A 20,385-nucleotide genomic window follows, 5' to 3' on the forward strand; every position below is an offset into this window, starting at 1 on the left:
AAAATAATGCCACAATTTATAAAAATGAAATGTAAAAAAAGGCACGGGCAACTGTGAGCCCGTGGATGTTATAAAGTAAATAATAAAAAAAAAGTATCAACATAAAAAAATTATACATAGACATTTAGTTTTAGATGTCTGGTAAATAATCATAATTGTTACAATAGCTTCTCCGTAGTACAATATTTGTGTACAAACTCATTAATACGTCAAGACATTATGATTTAGTGATAAGGCATATACTCGTTTGCTTAACTCCAACTTCTAGTATTTGCTTAGGACAGTTTATTTATTTACTTTAAATATTAACGAAAATATGGACTATTTTATTGTAATGAATATCATCCAAGCTTTGATAAAATTTTTTGTTAAGAATTTTTTTTTTTGTGGAACTTTTTGCCGACGACATTTTCTAAGATTCATTTCCCTATTATTATTTGAGTATGAGATTCAATGATTTCCAAAATTCTGGGTTATCATAAAATAACTTTCATACTCCTTTAAGGCTACACTTAACAATTGATTTTAAATTTCAACGAAATCTTGAAATAAAAATCTGTTTCGAGTTTTGGAAACATTGCGTCAATGCAGTTATTTTGAGGTGATTATGGTAGTGATCAAGTGATCTCGTGGCACTCATAGAAGGGATGACGAGGGTACCGCTGGTCTTTTCATGGGTATTTCGGCATTTGGATTTTTTTTTTGTGCTATAGGGGGCAAACTAGCAGGAGGCTCACCTGATGAAAAGTGATTACCACCGCCCATGGACATCTGAAACACCAGGGGGGTTACAAGTGCGTTGCCGGCCTTTAAGTGGATGATGAAGGATGATAGTGTTTCCCACACACTCGATTCCACAACGCGTCAATTCAGTGAGAAAAAAAAATCATGTAATCTAAGTTTTAATGAGTTATGAGATAAGTTAATGAGTGCTGAGGAAAGGAGTGTGTGAGTGAGGAGTGAATTAGTAAATTCACCGCACGCGTTGAATTATAAACACACTCTAAGCACAAAACAACACAAACTTAGAAGAGATTACCTGGGATACAATAAATTGCTTTCACTTATATTAGTTAAAGATCGTTTTAGGTCTCTGTAACGAAAATAAACCCATTAGTTTAATTCGAGGGTTACTTGTTAGAGTGTTTCTACGAAATCCGTTTAACATGATTCAAGCGTATGGTATATTCGGTATGTGAACCTGTTTTAAAGACAAATTGTTGGGACATTAATAAGAATTCGGGTTTGTGGTTTCAACCCCTGGTCAAGATATGCACTAGTGATTCGTCCTTGACCATAATAACTTGTTCTCATTGGTCAATAGTAAATGAAAATAAAGGAATGAATGATGATTTATTGAGCACAGCGTATGACAAATACCATAGTTTAAGATATTGGATTTCTATATATAAATTCTTAAGGCATTGTACAAGCTCGTCTGGATACCACCCTCATTATATATTCTACCGTCAATCAACATAGACGATGCCCATAGAAGATGTAATGACCCTTCAAACCGGAACACAACAATACTGATTACTGTTGGGTGGTACCTAGCCAGAAGGGCTTGCACAAAGCCCTATCAGTATTAGTAATTAAAATAAAAAAAAAATAGTTATTATGAAATTAGTACCCTAAAGCATAAAATATAATCTCTTAGCATAAAAAGATGATTGAAGATGATGATGAATGAAGAATGATGAAAGAATATCAGACCAACAATTTTTTTTCTTTGTTATTTTAAAACAGTAATTTATTACAAAAGATGTTTTTTTTACAATATGATGGTCACTTGAGATGAATTTTACTTCATCTCAATTGACTGTGGCAAATTTCTAAAATAGACCTTTTCAAAACTTCCAAGTAATTCTTCAATAGGAGATAATCTTCGCTATAAGCCCTAACGGCCGTACTTATAAATTTACTTTACGGTGTGATTAGTCAGACAATGCTGTTCGTCATTTTTAAAGTCAAATTATCGTTTATAAGTAAGACCGTATCGTAAGATTTTCCTTAGAACTTTTTCAGAAATAATTCCTACATAAATTATTTTGACATAACCTTTATGTGAACGAATACAATAGATGAATATTACAGTAAAATAAGTTAATAGTGAAAAACCTTTTTAATACAAGCTTTTATTTAAATGCGCTAAAAATATAAAAATAAAATATTCACTTCAAATTATTTAATTTACTTGATTATCAACATCATCAAATCTCGCGGCAAGCTTTTATGTCATATAAATAAATAATAAATAAATATTGGACAAGATTACATACATTACTCAAATCCTAATATAAGTAGCTAAAGAACTTGTGTTATGGAAATCAGAAGTAACGACGGTACCACAAACGCCCAGACCCAAGACAATATAGAAAACGAATGAACTGTTCTACATCGACTCGGCCGGGAATCGATCCCGGGACCTCGGAGTGGCGTACCCACGGAAACCGGTGTACACACTATTCGTACCAATTTATATAAATTGTGTCAAATGTGAAATGACGTCATAAATTAACAGTAAAAGTTATAACAGCTTATTTTTCCTTTTTAGCGCATTTGTATAATAGCTTGTTTTTAAAAAGGTAATTACTTATTTTTTTTGCTTTTTAGTAATTAAACTCGTATTCGTATTCTTGGTAAGTCCTTTCATTTGATAACCAAAATAGAGTGACATTAAAAATAATTAGTCCGCCATGTTGGATTTAGAATGACGTCACACATTTAACTATCCAATGTCATCCAAACAGAACATGAATACAAAATTTCAGCTCAATCGGTTAAAGATATCTGCTTCTAAATTGAGTTGCAAGATTTCACCCGTACATTGCAAGTAAAATAAAAGCTATAAAAAATTTAAAATAAAAATTGTAAAATATTTTATTCGTATAAAAAATTTTTACATGATGTTCGAAATTACTTTAACAAGTTATTTTCATATCGCACAAAACCATGTCATGAGCACGTACGGAACGTAATTACGTATGTTTTCATTGTGTATCAGTTATTTGAACAACATTCATTTTATCGTTATTGCTGATAAAAACAAACGTTTAATTATTTTCAATTGTAGTTTACTCCTTGTCTGATGATGGAGACCCTAAAACATTGAACTGCAAAAAAATTTATATATCAGTAAAGTAAAATATCAATAAGAATATTACTACGAGAAGGTTTTCAAAACTAATTTTGTGGTTTTCGCATAATACAGATATCTTTATATATTATAGGTTTTTTAGCCATTTTTCAATTTCTATCGCATTTTAATGAATAACTTTGTATAACTTACCACTTTAGAAATTTTATCAAGTTGATCTCCAAATAATCCAAAGATATCCTGTATGTGTTTATCGTTAGCTTTCTTAATAGATCCCAAAGGAGAGTCCATGTCGGTAGATTTATCTTCATCTGTAGCCCTCTTTAAAATTCCTCGCGACTGAAAAATTTAAACACTATATTAAAAAAATACATATATACCGTTACCGAACATTGTTTACCAACTAACTAGGATAGAAATGGTTTTATGTGGAAATTGCTGCATCAGAATACATACATACAAAATATCGACTTACGTATATAATTTGCTACTAATGGTATTATGGTCAATACGTGTAATGTAATTTATATTATGGGAAAAGAGTTCTCTACAGCAATGGAAGAGATAAGCTGAGTTTCTCTTTCAATGAATTCAGCGGTTTCCTATTATAATTATTAAAAGTAGATTTTGGCTCATAATTTGTTAACAATATAGCAACCTAATGAAAGTTTTGTTACATGTAAATATATTAAAATTGATTCCCTAGACTTTATGAATTAAAACAATATACGAGAAAAGCAAATTTTTTTAGCTATCGTCTCGTAGTGGAGGTTAAACTACTACTTTTTTTTTAACAGAAACTATAGTTTTATCTCATGTTTTTATAACCGTTTTCTAACCAGCAGCCGTACTTGTTACACACGACTTACGTACTGATAAGCACCCGGATGTCATTTTCACGGTGATGGACCGCCCAAAAAGTTACGAAACTTACCGCTTTAGAGAAAACACCTAATGGCTCCTGAAATAAACCTACGATGGGCATAATTTGTTTTTCCTTAAGGTCCTTTATGGGTTTTAAAAAGGACCCTGCAATACCAGTTGGATCGAAACCTGCATTCTGTGGAAACCCAAGTGTCTGAAAAATAGTATGATTATATGTTAAAAAGAGTTGATAATACAATAGTATATATTGCCCCTACGTTTCCTTATACTTTATAAAATCTCATACACAACATACACATTTGAGAGACGTTAGGTGACAAAAGGTCGCTTATTTGACTACACAGGGCTTTACAATAGGATCTCAGAAAACGTCCAGTAAAGATATATTTTATTGTGAGATTATTCAAATTCAAAGTCAAAGTCAAAAATCTTTATTCAATATAGAAGTGTTTACACTTGCTTATTGATAGTCAAAAATCTACCACCGGTTTGGAATTTACCACCTCAGACCTGAGAAGAACCGGCGAAAGAAACTCAGCGGGATATATATATATATATATTATGTTACAATAATAAACATATTTTTGATTTGAAGCAGCCTGGAGGCGATCATCTCATTCCCAAGGCAGTGCAGTCAACTAAAAGGTCTAGTGTTGTAATTTCCTTTATATTAAAAAATATTGAGATTTTTTTGTTTATACTGCTCATAAAACATACAATACAATATTTAATTACTTTACTAGATATTGCAATTTGAACAATAAAACAGTACCTTTACAAGAAAAGATCTTTTTTTCTAGCTTATTCTTCAACTTTATAATAAAAAAATTGTTTACTTACGCAATGCAACACCAGGAGCACAAATAAAAAAATCGTTTTCGTAAACATATTTAAAGTTTTGAAAGATGTGTGTTAATCTTAAGATAATCTTACACTATCGATAAATGGCAATAATCGCTTCTTATATAATAATCCTATACATCATAAGTAAATACAATTTACATTTACGATGTAAATAAGAAACCACAGACTTGTAAAATACGGGCATGTTTGTTTTAAATGTTAAAATACCTGTATATAAAACTGTTACTTCATCTATATTTTGTTTAGAGGGTAACTGGTTAAATGTTGTGTCTTCCTCTTTCCAATATCATCTCCATAATGACAGAGAGATGATTGTATTTGTCTAAACATCAACGTAACAATTTTTACAAGTAATGTGATGGTTATCATTGGAAAAATGTAGTTAAGTTTTCGAGCCGAGATGGCCCAGTGTGAGCCGAGATGGGCCAGTATTAGAACGCGTGCATCTTAACCGATGATTGCGGGTTCAAGCCCAGGCAAACACGACTGAATTTTCATGTGCCTAATTTGTGTTTATAATTCATCTCGTGCTCGGCGGTGAAGGAAAACATCGTGAGGAAACCTGCATGCATCAACGAAATTCTGCCAAGCCGCACTGGAGCAGTGTAATGGAATATGGTCCAAACCTTCTCCACAAAGGGTGAGAAGGCCCAACAGTGGAAATTTTACTGGCTGTTAATGTTACACAAGTATCTTCAAATAGACTTTTTAAAAAATAATAAAATTTTATTTGAATATTATTTAATTCAATATTTTAACTCTAACATCGTTTCGGTAAATAGCCCTTAGCGAGAAGAAACGACAGCAAAACTCGCAAAGTTGCTCTTTTCAAATAAACAGATTTACAAAGATCCTAGTATTCAATCACTATTAGTAAGTAGTAATAATTTTACGTTTCTTTTTTTTTTTTTTAATACTTATATATATCATTTGGCCAAAGTTATCCGATGTTAGGCTTGACAGTATTTTGTTACTTAAGACCTTACAATTACAAAACACGCCATTTATTCAGGTTTCGGATGTTGATGATATTCTTGTAGGTTCACAAAACATTTTATTTAAAATATAAGACTGAAATAAACTTAAAAACCTAGCACTTACGAAGATTGTACTAATATTTAAAAATTAAATATTCAATAATAATTATGTTAATAATTCTTATGTGAATAAAAGATTTATAACAAAATACTCACAAATAACCACATTCAACAGCAAATTCTTTTAAGGGCATCAACTAACACACATTCAAACGAGTTACAATAGGGGAGGTTGCTATGGTATACTCGATATACACAAATGACAATTCAATAGTGCGCTCTATGGAAACATCCATGTCTTACTGCCTTACAGCTTACTTTGTGTATTGTAATGATCCTCCATTTATAGTCGATTTTCACCATCTAACAAGAGATCCCTAGATATAGTGAATACCATCAGATCAATGAACTGACGTCCAAACTAAAGGGCGCAAGTAGTATTAAGAATTCCCGATTGAAACGGCACAGCACTACACAAACCGTGATATTCAGTGACACCGGGTAAAATGTATTGATAGGAATTTCCTCTGGTTACAAGATGTAGATAGAGATACCTCATCTGAATGGCACATAGTGCTAATACAGGTTGACAAGTTAAAGAATTCATAAAAAAAAGTAAGTCCAATAGTGTCATAAGGTTTTTCTTAGAACTGTTTCAGGTTAACAATTCCACCATAAATTGTTTTGATAAAACGTTGTGTTTGGACAAATAAATTAGGGGAATATTTCAATAAAACATTTTAAAAATAAATTTGGTAAAATATTTTATTACTGTAAAAAAAAAATGTTTTATTATTACTTTAACAAATTACTCGTAGTTTCATATGGCCCATTTCATGAGCACGTACGGAAGGTAATAACGTGTGTTTTAATAATATTCATTGCGTCATTATTGCTGCTAATAGCAAACGTTTCATTGATTTTAAACGTAGTTTACTCCTTTTTTGAAGATGGAGAACCAAAAACATCGAACTGTAAAAAAAAACATATTTAATAATTTAACATATCAAAAAGAATATACGCGAAATGTTCTCAAAACTGATTTAGTGGTTTTCGCATAATATACATGAAAAAAAATTACGATTTTAATTCTTTTTTTTTTTCTAACTAAAATTTTACATGAAGTCACAGTTCTGTCACATTTTAATGAATTGAAAACAAGATAATTATGATCATAATTCGTCAGGAGATCTTTCTAAAACTCACCACTTTAGAAACTTTATCAATTTGTTCTCCAAATAATCCAAAGATAGGCTGTATTTGTTTATCTTTAACTTCCTTTATAGGTGCCAAAAATGAGCCCATACCGCTAGACTTATCTTCATCTGTAGCCCTCTTTAGGATTCCATGCGACTAAAAATTAAACCACTATTTAAAAAAAATATCGATTATACCAATTATAAAATTACCTAACATTGCTTATTAACTAACTAACCAAGATACAATATGGATATAATTGCATCAGAATACATACAAATAAAATATTGACTTACGCATATAATTTGCTACTAATAGTATCATGTCAATAAGTTTATTGTAATTTAACAGTAGATATGAAGATAAGCTGAGTTTGTATTTCTTTGAATCAGCGGTTTCCGAGCTTAGTGTTAAAACCAGATTTTGACACACAATTTGTTATAAACACGGCTTATATAATAGATGCAACTCAATTGATTCCATACTTTTATTAATAAAAACAATAAAAATAAATGTACGTAACATTAAAACAACATTGAAAAGCAACAGATTTTTAGTTATAATTCAAAAGATAATAATGCTCTTATAAGAAAACTAAATAATATTTAAAAAAATATGTAAATTAATTGTTTAAACTTTCGCTCGATAAAAATTGTGCTACCGGTTTTGGACCAAATTTATATATGTAATTATCTAAGCTATGTCTCTAAGAAAAGGGAATGCCATTGCGCAGCAGTGTGACGCTTATAAGCTGCTAGATAATTATTCTTTTTACCAGAAACTAATCAATCAGAAACCAGCATCACTCGTCTGTAATGTAACAATCTGAGATTTGATTATGAACATTAATCTTACTGCCTTACTGACAAGAACTCGAATTTAATGCTCCCGGTGAGGAACCACCCTAAATGTTACGAAACTTACCGCTTTAGAAAAAGCACCTAATGGCTCTTGAAATAAACCTACGACCGGCATAATCTGTTTTTCCTTAACGTCCTTTATAGGTTTCAAAAAGGACCCTGCGATACCAGATGGATTAAATCCTGCATTCTGTGGGAATCCTAGTGTCTGAAAAAGAATACGAATGTTATACATGATTGAAAAAAGTTAATCATACTTTGTATAGCACGTATTGCTCCCCCCGTTTCCTTATACATTAATATATTTCTATAGACATATACACTTGAATTTATTTCACATATATTGAAAGACGCTGGGTAAAGTAGGTTAGTTAGATCGCTTACCCGACTATATAGAGTTTAACAATAGTATCCCAGAAAACTTACAATAATGATATATTTTATTGTGAGATTTTTAAGAATATATTTGGGTATGCGGTGCTGTCCTAAACTTACATAAAAATATTTACACACTAATACTTATACTTATTATATATATAAATATATTAAAATAATAAAACGTTACAATACAAGGAGATTAATTTAAGTCATCTAATTTGAGAAAAAGACTCGTCAAGTATACTCCTCACATTATATTATAAATCGTAAATACTATTGCTATAAAAAAAAAACAAACATCATTTTATTCTTCATCATTGTCATTCTTGTAAACATTTATATATATTATCATATAGATACGTGAGTTTAAAAAAAGAATTAAGATATTTATCCAAGGGCGTTTTAAGGAAGAAAAAGAAGAATGTGTCAATGAAGAGTTATGCAAACCACTCAATTTGTAAAGTGTGAAAAAAATGAAATTCTTTTATCAATAAACGTCTAAGTTTTGTTTAAGTTTGAAGTAAATACAATCATGCTAATACTAAATTGGCCGCAACTTAGACTTATGTACTTTGGCTGGTCTGAAGGTGGTTCGTCTGATACACTCGCCCAATATGTATTTTTTTAATTCACTTCTCTGATCCTCTAACTGAAACCGCACTGATTATATAGCGGGTGGCCATGAGGTCAGACTAGGAGAACTCAGACGAGCAATAGCGTGCAGCAAAAATACTGACATTTCGTTCACATTTTTCAAAAGAATATCGAAAAACATTTTTACTTATTTTAAAATCAAAGTAAATGTCTTGTCTATAAATGTAAATGCGTAACATATGTATAAGCGTAATATGTATATACAAACCGTAGTAAACTAAAAACTATTAAATAAAAACGTCTCAATTACCGTTAGTAATGACAATTGACTATGTACTTAAACTCTATTCCAATCATAAGGGGAATAAAGACACATTAAAAACACTTGACAGCAAATTGACGCGATATCATTGGTCGGGAGCTTGATTAATCTATGATATTCAAAATAATATATTAATTTTTTTTTTTAGAAATGTTTGTATGGTAAAAAACTTGGTGCAAGCTCGTCTGGGTAATACTTATTGCTGAATTCTAGTATGAAGGTTGAGTGAGTGTAACTACAGGAACAACGGATGCTACTTCACATTTACTGCTACAATGATACTATTTGTACAAACGATATTTGTACGTGTACGATAACTAAAACAGGGATTATAGGAATTGCCCAAATAATTGAAAGGCATGGTAACATAAAACAACTCATTCTCTGGGTTGATTAAATATTTATATAGAAATACGTTTGGTATGTAGGGTGACAAGAAATTTACAAAGACTGTTTCAAAATTAATAAATAAATGAATCGTAGTTGAATAATATTAATAATGTTTGCAAACTAAACGCACGCGAATTAATAAATCTTAGCCAATAAATAAATATATCTATTGTTGGAAACACCCTTTTATTTTTAGGAAGAATATATAAACTTACTTGTGTTTTATATACTAATATACCTATTATAAACCCCTTAGTTTTGCTATCATCTATTAACTCATTTAATATATCATATTTTTTAATGAACGGGCTCTAGACTTTATTTTTAAATTTAACAGTAAATTATTTTTAAACACTGTCTTGGATTCTGTTGTGAAAGCGTATACATTTTCCCACAAAAGAGTTACTGAGTCTATTTAGTAGAGAAATAGAAGTAATATTTAATTAGTTTACTTAATACTTTAATTATCAAATAACACAAAACTTAATAAAATAGTATTATTTCAAAAAAATATCAATATTATTTTGGTTGATTCATTAAGTGCTATTTATCATAATAATCTATAAAATTTAGTATAACTAGGTATTAGTTCTTCTTGATAATATAAATTTTATTACTTACGCACTGCAACACCAGGATCACAAATAAAAACATGGTTTTCGTAAACATATTTCAATTTTTATAGGATGTTTGTTAATCTAAAGATAACCTTACACTATCGATATATCGCACAATCCGCTTCTTATATAATATTCGTAAAGGTAGGTCGTAAATAAATTGAAATATAATGTAAATAAGAAACCACAAACTTTTAAAAATCCGGCAAGATATTTTTATAATTGTTCAGTAAAGTACCTTTATAGGAAATGGTTATTTCAACTATTTGTGGTTTAGAGGCTGGTTAAACAACTTTGTGTCTCCCTCTTTTGAATTATATATATTTTATTTGAAATAATTTATATTCTATTTGAATATTATTTACAAGTAATGCCGATGATTATCATTGGAACAACATTTTAGCATTTAACAGACGGTGATAAACCATTAACCAGATCCACTCATTATTTAATTTATCTTTGTAGTAGTTTAGTTTAGTTTTAGTAGTTTTATCTATATATACGAACATTATTTAACAGCGGAAGAACACGCCTTTGTCGGGATGGGTATAGCCCATTTATTAAGAAAAGTTATAGAATATAAGGCTACGACTTTGCAGCTAGTTCTGTACTGTTGCTCCTGCCCGGCCGACTAGATTTTTTTAAGACCTGTGTTCAAACCCCAAGTGAGGCCAATAAAAAGTTATTAGGGTTTACTGCCGAATAATCCCCAGTAACAGCCCGGACTATGGGAGATGTAAGTCCCGTACCTCGGAAACTGAACGCTTTCGTGTTGGGTTTTCCGTTCCATCAGATTATGAGAATTATGGAATAGAGAGTGCAACTGTATATGTGCATACCTTTCTGCAGCCTGCAATGTTGTATGTGTTATACTATATATATAATATGTCCTGCGAAATTGACCCTTGAAATGACTGTCGTGGCCAATATCGGTAAGGACGACATCACCCTCAATATTTTTCCGCGGTATATTGACTGGCAAAAATCGTTATATTACTTTTTATCTGAATTTATTAGAGCACTTTGAACATGCTATTCATGTCTAAAGCATTGAACTTAGGTACTCTTAAATTATAAAATAACTGGAAAATTGTGTAAAAAAAAAAGTTCTGGAATTTAACATTGATGTCTGAATGTCTAAATTATTTATAAAAGGAATTTTTTCATCAAAGGAAAATTTAGCATAATGCATTTTATGAATGACTTAACTTAATAAGCACTGCGTCCTATGTTTATTATAAAAGGTTTACAATATCTTGACTTCAATAATAAGAAACACGTTATCGTCATTTTTTATTCAATTTAAAAATTTTATACCATAGTTTTCACTTTGTTAAGAAAATAAAATATTGATTGATAAGTTATTATTTATAAAAATATCAATTTCTGATTGTGAAGGTTTTGCACTTATCGTCATTACATTCTTTAAGGCATAATATTATAATTATTATGCGGTTGAAACAGCAGGTTCGGTAGCTTTATCTTGATGCTCCGTTATGGAATCCTTATCTGGTACAAGTTGAATAATAACGTCATTCACACAACCATCATCGTCCTCATCACTAGAACGTCCCAGAAGTGTGTCGAACTGAAAAAAAAAGAAACAAAAAAATAAAGGTGCTGTGGTAAGTTGATACCAAACACTTAATAATTAATTATTATGTCCCCCAAACAAATTACGGTCATTGCGACTATTCTCAACGAATAATAGCCAACTTCGTATAGCCTTATCCAACCACAATACAAATAATCATCTTTAACATTGAGTTGACGTGATGTCATTGGTCGAAGTCTTGAATAATCTATGATATTCAAGGTGGTCTCACTAAAAATGGCATTTTAAATAAGTTTTTTCCGGAACTTCGGAAAAAGTAATTAAGGGGACCAATACCAATTGTTATATTATAGGTAAATATATATTAATCAAGAAATGTTTGTAGAGTATAATACATCAGAGGTATGGTAATATGTCAATCTAAGGATATTTATCTTTACTCCTACTTTGACTGGAATAGGCTATAGAAGGTATTATAATACTCGAGTGAAAGTTCGTAGATTTCACGTGCTTTCTAAGGTACGAATGTTTTAACACTGCCAACTGAGTCAAACTTAAGTTTAAGTCGTCTCAGATTTACCGTGCTGTCGGAGCATGAAGAGGGAATAAACCTATACTTGTATACAATAATAACATGTCTTACACCGTTGACTAGTCTAGTAGAATAACCAACATTGTCGGTAACTACGGACAATGTTGGTCATTCTTAAGCGAGAATAATATAGAATAATAATATAAGAATAAAAATATACCTACTAAATATTATATTGTTTCGTAGGAGGAGCAAGGGTTTACGTTGTATTATGTGGTGCTCAATACTGATAACTAACTTTTAGAAATTGGTAATCCGCATACGAACAATAAACAGATGTTAGTTTCAATTCAAATAGTCAAGACGGTTAAAACTCACTCATAATAATCTACTTAGAGTATGTTTACTTTGAGTCATCTGTCTGTCCATATTCGTATAGTCAGATTCTGTAATACATTATCATTACAATACATATACTCGCTAGAGAATAATATTTATGTGGACTTTACTTGTCTCGGATTGTTTGTTGATATCTACATACGAATAAGAAAACAAGTACCTATGTATGTTTGTATGTACTTGGAAACAAACATTGAGTTTTGAAGTCATATTATTTAAGTTATTATATAAAAGTATTACTAATAAAATTGCATAAAAATAATTTATAGGAGTATAGATATAAAAGTGATTAAAAATTTTATCATGTATTTAAAAATCGAACGTGGTCGCCATTTTGCCAGACATATTTATAAAGAGGTTGATTAAGAAATTTAAACAAAATATAAAAATGAAAATTACTTTTTTTGTCAAAATGTAAAACTATATGTATTTAAAACGAAAAAAATTTATCACGGAATAAGAATTAATTGTTTAAATAAATGTATAATAAGATAATAATACATTAATAAATATATAATAAAAGTAGTGCCCTGCTTACTTCGTATAAAATATACGATTAAAATATCTAATCAGAACAATATTAAACGGATATTATAAAATAATAATTAATGGATTCCATCAAGCGTTCTTCGAGCGGGTTTTTTTTTACATGATGAATAGAATACGATTTGCGTAAGTCATTGACATTTAAACTATACTATCTTTTCACAGATAAAATAAAAAATGATATGCCTAATGCTTATCACATAAAGAACTTAATAGTGCTATTTAATTTTTTGATTTCAAGGTCATTTTTTTCTTACGTTTGTTTAATTATTGTTATAACCGCAAAATATATCTTGCGTAATATTTCTTGGTTATTATTTATAGCCTATAAAATATGTTTTTTTATATACATATATATGTATGTAACTACTAACAGGTTCTGTCCGGAAACAAATCAACATAAACATTCAATCAAGGTTAAAAGTTAAAACATACATTTTATCAAAATCAAGACCTGTTTTAAAATAATGTATCGCAATAGAAATATAACAAAGCAAATAATTACGGATAAGAAAGTAATCTTACCAGGAAATTAATATACGGTAGTATAGAATCCAACTCTCTAGCGATTTCCTCGTCTACGTCTTCGAGCTCCTCCATTATTGACGTGAGGTGGTAATTCGTTGATTTCGTTGAGTTGTTCACGAACAGATGAAGAGAATCTTTTGAAACTGACTTGCTGCTCGATTCCAGAGGCAGACATTGTACCTATTAAAAGACCACTATTATTATTTTATTTCGTATTGGCGAACTGACAAATGAGCCACCTTATGTTAAGATATCACCGCAGCCCATAAACATTGGCAAACTGAGAAATTTAACCGTTTCTAACACCAATGATTCATGACCTGGCAAAAATGACTCAGGCATGAGTCGAGGTGGCCCAGTGGTTAGAAAGCGTGCATCTTAGCCGATAATTACGGGTTCAAACCCAGGCAAGCACTGAATTTTCAAATGAGCCTAAGGAGGAACCCTGCATGTGTCTAATTTCTACAAAATTCTGCCACATGTGTGTTCCACCAACCCGCATTGGAGCGTGGTGGAATATGCTCCAAGACTTCTCCTCAAAGGGAGAGGAGGCCTTAGCCCAGTACTGTGAAATTTACAGACTGTTAATGTTGACACCAATGTACGACCAACCTTGCAACCTTGTTCGTACAGTTACGTTGGCTCACCGACGGTTCAAACCGAAATACAAAAATACTAAGTATTGCTGCTTAGCTGTATGATATATGATGCGTGGGTAAAATATATGCAAACAGGCTTGCACAAAGCCCTACGGCACCAATGTCTATGAGCAATAATGACCACTTTCTCTCAAGTAGAACAATTTCGTCCACCCACATTAACTATGTAAAAAAGGTAATACAGTACAGCGATTAAGTCCTATTAATATTACACATTAAGCTATTATCATCAATTTATCTTTGTTTAAAAAAAAAACTCTAATTAAAATTAGAATTAAATTTATTTCAGAATATTAAAGTGTATTCATACATGAGAAGTAAGTGTAGTCCGCCTTAATAGTTACGTATAATATATTGATATATTATTTTAACAATTATAACTTCCACTATTTCAATTTTTTGTAGTACAAAAATAATCAAAACAACCGATTAACCGTAGCGAATTTATAAAAATGTTTTTATGTAGTGTTATTGACTTATAAATGAACATTCATATTATTTATTGCAACCGGTTATAGAGTAGAGTCTCTTGTATGTTAAAAACAATTTGAAAATGTACACATATAGTGGAAATCGATTTTAGTATAGGTATACGACTTAGGCGACAATGCAATAATATATAAACTACTGAGTTTCTTGCCGGTTATTCGGTAGAATCTACATTCCGAACCGGTGGTAACTTTTACTTTAATTTAATTCTGTAAAATGATGATTCAGAAATTCTTGTTGAATAAACTATATCGATTTGGTATTATCGAACTGTTTAATGATACTTACTATTTTTTATACGATGTTGAGAGTTACAAAGGCTACACTATAAATCTACTTATGTGTTTATTGTTTTCAGTTATAAATAATAATCAACTGAAATTTTAGACGCTTTGAGTAAGCTTTACTTATATGCAACAAATATACATCAATATACATAAATGTATGAGGTCGATTTTATTCGACTTGCCATTGTCGTTTTGATTTGAAATTTTCCAACTATAATAATTTGATCGAGCTAGCTGCTGATATAGATAGCATTATAATATTTATAAACTATACAAAGAAAACAAAATGTTTTTAAGATTTCTAAGGCATTTTCTATTATGGCATCAGGCGCACGAACAAATGGGCCACTTGATGGTATGTGTTCAATGCCCACATACATTAGCACCGTATGAAATTTTAACCATTTCCAATATTACCAATACACCAACCTTGGGAACTTAGATATTACGTCCCTTGTGCCTGTAGTTACACTGGCTCAAAATTTTCAAACCGGAACACAACAATAAAAATGTATTATTGCTTGGCGATAGAATATATGAGTGGATGGAACAAATAAAATGAAAAGTACTGCAATTCAAAATGGTAGCATTAAAACTTACATAACAAAGCACCGAAGCTAAAACCAAAAAGTATATATTAGACATTTCGGATATGATTAATGAAAACACTTGCACGAAATATAAAACACTAAACGTTACTGTATATTGTACCTGTTTAAATATAAATACATTTTTTTTTTAATGATTTTAGAAATATTAAAAAGTCACGTCCTACAAAATTATCAATTCCGGACGCAAATGTCCTATTTCCAGTAAGCTATTACGACGTCAAATACACTGATAACGCTAGTTTTTCTTACAAATGGTCAAAACAAAACTGAACGATTGTTTTTTTTTTATTTTTTTATTCAGAAAATTTTCCTCACGATATTACTATTAAGATTTTTCTTGTTACTTTAGTAATAGTAGAAAATATTTATGTTCATTGGTTCAAAAAACTATTTCGTAAAACTGTTATAAACCATAATATATTACTTACGATTGCCTTGGCTTATATATACATATATAGATATATCACATTTGATTTTAAAAAGATCAGAATCAAAGTATACTTAATTCAAGGCACAAGCACTTTTGAATTGCCATTTTACAAACTATATTAAGTGAAGCTACCACGGTTTCAGAAGGTAGATCCTACCGAGAAGAACCGGCAAGAAACACAGTAGTTACTCTTTTTCAACTTTTAAAATACAAAATTATGTTAGTTATGTTATAGATTAAGATATTGTCTTTATTAATATACATTAGAACGAGAAACATTTGAAAGTATTCGTAGTGTATATAAAAAAAACGATAGGTGTTACGGGCCATCCGGTTGGAACGAAGTTGCTTCTGCTACGTGTTACGTATTAAATAACAGACGCAATATATATAATAATAATAATATTATATAATAGAAAGAGATAGAGAGAGATATGTCGGCTGGAACGACAATCTTTTTTCCAGTCCTATTTTAAGCAGAGTAAAGAACTTCGTTCCAAAACTAAAAATATCTATCGAATTGAGAGTTCCCTTGCTTCCATACGAATTCGGCGAATAACTATTTATGAGTATACAAATACGAGCAAAGTCAGTAACCCAGTAAGCAAACAAAAGGCATAATATTCTTCGAATACTCAAGCATTATAAAATTCAATTGCAAATAAAATATTTGATAGTAAGAATTAATATTAAAACAAATAAATAATATTATCTTACAAATATGTTCGAGCGCTCATTTTGTTCATGTTGATATAAAATTTAGATTTGTTTTCTATTTTACATATATTATTGGTAGGAGAGGAGTCAGCGTCTGGGTAAAGCTGTCACCTCATATTCTATCACCAAACAGCAATACTCTGTATGGGGTGAGTGAGACAATCCAACTATTTGCACACAGGTTGGTGGCGCATTTTCGATAAAAGGTTGAACGGCTTCAACTTTTTCTTACAGCCTCGATGTCTAAGGGGCGGTGGTGATCTCTTACCTAGTGACCCATGTACCCATCCCGTATATTGTTTGACTAAAATACAGCATTTTATATAATATATTTAGAAAGTAGAGTTCCATAACGAGTTAAGAAACTCATTTAAATATTTTTCGTGTAATGCATACACAATCTGGAGTATGATGTATTACCGAAACTTTCCGGCTTGAGCACCTTATAATACAACAATGTCATAGTCACGCAATTGTCAGTTTGTTTGTTTAAATATAACGCAAATACTAGCGATTTCGATGAAACTTATATATAAACTTAAATTAATATATATATATATTAATACTCGTATATATTTTATCTCGCTGTGATAATAGTAGCCAGAGATACTTTCTCTACCAAGCACTACTAGGATAATTTAATAAAGACTATCTTTGCTCTCTGCAAATATCAAAATATTATTGATACAAACGATGAAGCACTACAGCTTCTCGTCATCTTAAATGTCATCTTATAATATAAAGAATTCCTTTAATTTTTAAAAAATCTTTATTATTTTTATTTTGTAAAAGCAAAAGCAAATAGATGAGTTTGGTGAATCTGTTTTAAAAAACAGTGACCTTCATATGCCCTGCTCACCCGACTCCATAATTTTTAACCCTTTAGAGGTGTTTGTGTAAAACGAAGAGCATACACAGTGACTTCCGACCCGGAAACTGGGGCGTATCAAGCACAGCCCTAATGTGAGTGGTGCCGTACCATTTTAAACCTTTTCTTAAGATAAATGATATTACGGGTGTATAAATGTTTCACAAACATTTTCTATAGGAGACATATTTATCAAAACCTATTGGATCTGAATCGCGCTATCGTTGTTTTCAAATAGTCTTATATAAAGTATGTTGAAATAACATTTGTAGACTGCGTTTTTAAACAGGTTATTGCGAGAACCTTTTATTATTGTTATTTGTATGTTATTAATTTACTAGAACAGGCCCGGACCGAAGAAAAAATATATTAATAGCCCTACTAGTAATTTTATTAAATAATATATTATCAGCCTTTTGATGTTCTTAATAGTACATAAAAAGAAAAAAGAAGTTAGAGGAGATGCAAACGAACACAGAAAACGACTTTGTTTTGCACTTTTTTAAAGATTTATTACAATAGTTTTCGTATAATAAAATCCATATCAATATAGTTTCTTAACGAAAATATTGGATAGCAAGTATGATCGTCACGTATTCTTAGTGCCTTTGATACTATTTCCGAACAAAGGATGTTAAGCGAACTCGGTTAAAGTTGAGATGGGATGAGACATAAAATTCCAACAAGTTTTCCTTCAGGAAAATTGAATATTCATGATGTAGACGGGAGCGATCTGACGTTGATACAATGATCGCAAAAATTCATTTAACGTTTCTACCTCGATAACTGCTAGTTTCCAGGGACTATCGAATGTGAATGTGCTTACTTCGTACTATGTTAAATCGTTTCGTACTAAAAATATCACGTTTTCATTCTAATAGTCGTCCATAAATTTTATACGTATATAAGGGTAGCAATTTAAATTCTTTATTGCATATAGAAACAATATTGCTTAGTGAATGTCAAAAAAGTACCAATGGTACTTTTTTGACATTTAGCATTTGCATTTTTTTAGCATTAGCAGCCTGTAAATTTTTCCTACTGATGGGTTAAAGGCCTCCTTTCCCTTTGAGGAGAACGTTTAGAGCATATTCCACCACGCTGCTCCAACGCGGGTCGGTGGAATACACATGTGGCAGAATTTCGTTGAAATTAGACACATGCAGGTTTCCTCACGATGTTTTCCTTCACCGCCGGGCGCGAGATGAATTAAAAACACAAATTAAGCACATGAAAATTCAGTGCTGCCTGCCTGGGTTTGAATCCGAAATCATCGATTAAGATACACGCGTTCTAACCACTAGGCAATATCGGCTTAAAAAAAGTACCACCGCTTCGGCAAATGATATCAGTCTTGAAGAACTTTCGTAAAAAAACTCGTTGGAATCTTTTTCTTCCTGCTCACAGCTCTTATTTACAATAAAATCAATAGCAATTAAATTATTGCTATTAAGTTTAAGATATGGCCTGAGATATGATCGCCATCATTTAATCCCCAAGGAGTTTTTAATGTATATGTTACTAATCTTTGTAATATCCTTTTTCAATTTAACATTTCAAATATTGATAGTATTCTGAAATTATTTTTAAAAATACAGTTATAAAGAATACGTATAGAAAAATATATTTAGTAATTATATTTTAATTATACCCGCTCAAAGACGGACCAAACGTCAGTTATTAAACCGCAAATAAGAATATCAAAGTTAACTCAGGTAGAGCAAAACAAATATAGACAATTAAACAGACTATTCTATGAATTATCATGCATTGTAAATTTAATTGGTAAACAATATTCTTCTCTCTGATTTCACGAAGATCATTGACATTATCTCATACATTAGAATGTAAATACTTTGGACTTTAAGTTAATTTTAACAAATATAGCTCATTTTCTTAAAGTATTTTTATTCGTTCGAATTTTTCTAAAGACTATACCAATTAATTTAATAAAACTTAACGACAGTAAAAAAGGCAAAATGACCCAGTTGTTAGAACACGATGTTAACCGATGATTACGGGTTCAAGCAACACTAAATATTCACGTGCTTAATTTGTGCTTATAATTCATTTCGTGCTCAGCGGCGAAGAAAAACAATTCAATTAAATTCTGCCACATTTGTATCCACCAATCCGCATTGGAACAGCATGGTGGAATAAGCTCCAATTCTTCTCCTCAAAGGGCCTTAACCTAGCAGTGGGACACATATAATCAGTTACTTACTTTATCTATTTACTATAAAAAAGATTATATGTAGTTTCCAAAAAAATATTATATATAAATGTAAGCCAAATCACACCACGGGATGCCCAAAAGCCTATTTTGAATTACCATTACATTTAGGGTAAGACGACGTTATGTAAAGCCCCTTAGCCACTTACGTACGTCTCGGGAACCCTTTTGGTCGTCTATCTTGAATAATATTTTTTTCACTTTTTAGCCCTATATTTTTTATATTATATCCATCGATCGAAAATTGTACCAACAGCACATTTTTTGGATGCCATTAGAAGTTCCAG

General features: G+C 30.9%; 3 protein-coding genes across 3 annotated transcripts in view; 1 reads left to right on the forward strand and 2 right to left on the reverse strand.

Annotated features, from left to right (window-relative positions):
• Positions 1-20,385, forward strand: part of LOC125067482 (suppressor of lurcher protein 1) — a 229,540-nt gene that overhangs the window by 121,253 nt on the left and 87,902 nt on the right. The window lies entirely within an intron of this gene.
• LOC125067485 lies at positions 6,710-10,350 on the reverse strand. Its single transcript, XM_047676142.1, has 4 exons — positions 10,249-10,350; positions 8,008-8,151; positions 7,093-7,239; positions 6,710-6,858 (listed from the first exon to the last, which is right to left on the reverse strand). The coding sequence occupies exons 1-4, from the start codon at positions 10,294-10,296 to the stop codon at positions 6,820-6,822; spliced, it is 378 nt and encodes a 125-aa protein (XP_047532098.1). The 5' UTR covers positions 10,297-10,350; the 3' UTR covers positions 6,710-6,819.
• On the reverse strand, positions 11,525-15,994 carry LOC125067486. The gene is made up of 3 exons (XM_047676143.1): positions 15,840-15,994; positions 13,802-13,984; positions 11,525-11,832 (listed from the first exon to the last, which is right to left on the reverse strand). Exons 1-3 carry the CDS (start codon positions 15,882-15,884, stop codon positions 11,692-11,694), a joined length of 369 nt encoding a protein of 122 aa, XP_047532099.1. The 5' UTR covers positions 15,885-15,994; the 3' UTR covers positions 11,525-11,691.

Source organism: Vanessa atalanta, chromosome 11 (assembly GCF_905147765.1).
Source record: "Vanessa atalanta chromosome 11, ilVanAtal1.2, whole genome shotgun sequence".
NCBI classification, from domain to species: domain Eukaryota; kingdom Metazoa; phylum Arthropoda; class Insecta; order Lepidoptera; family Nymphalidae; genus Vanessa; species Vanessa atalanta.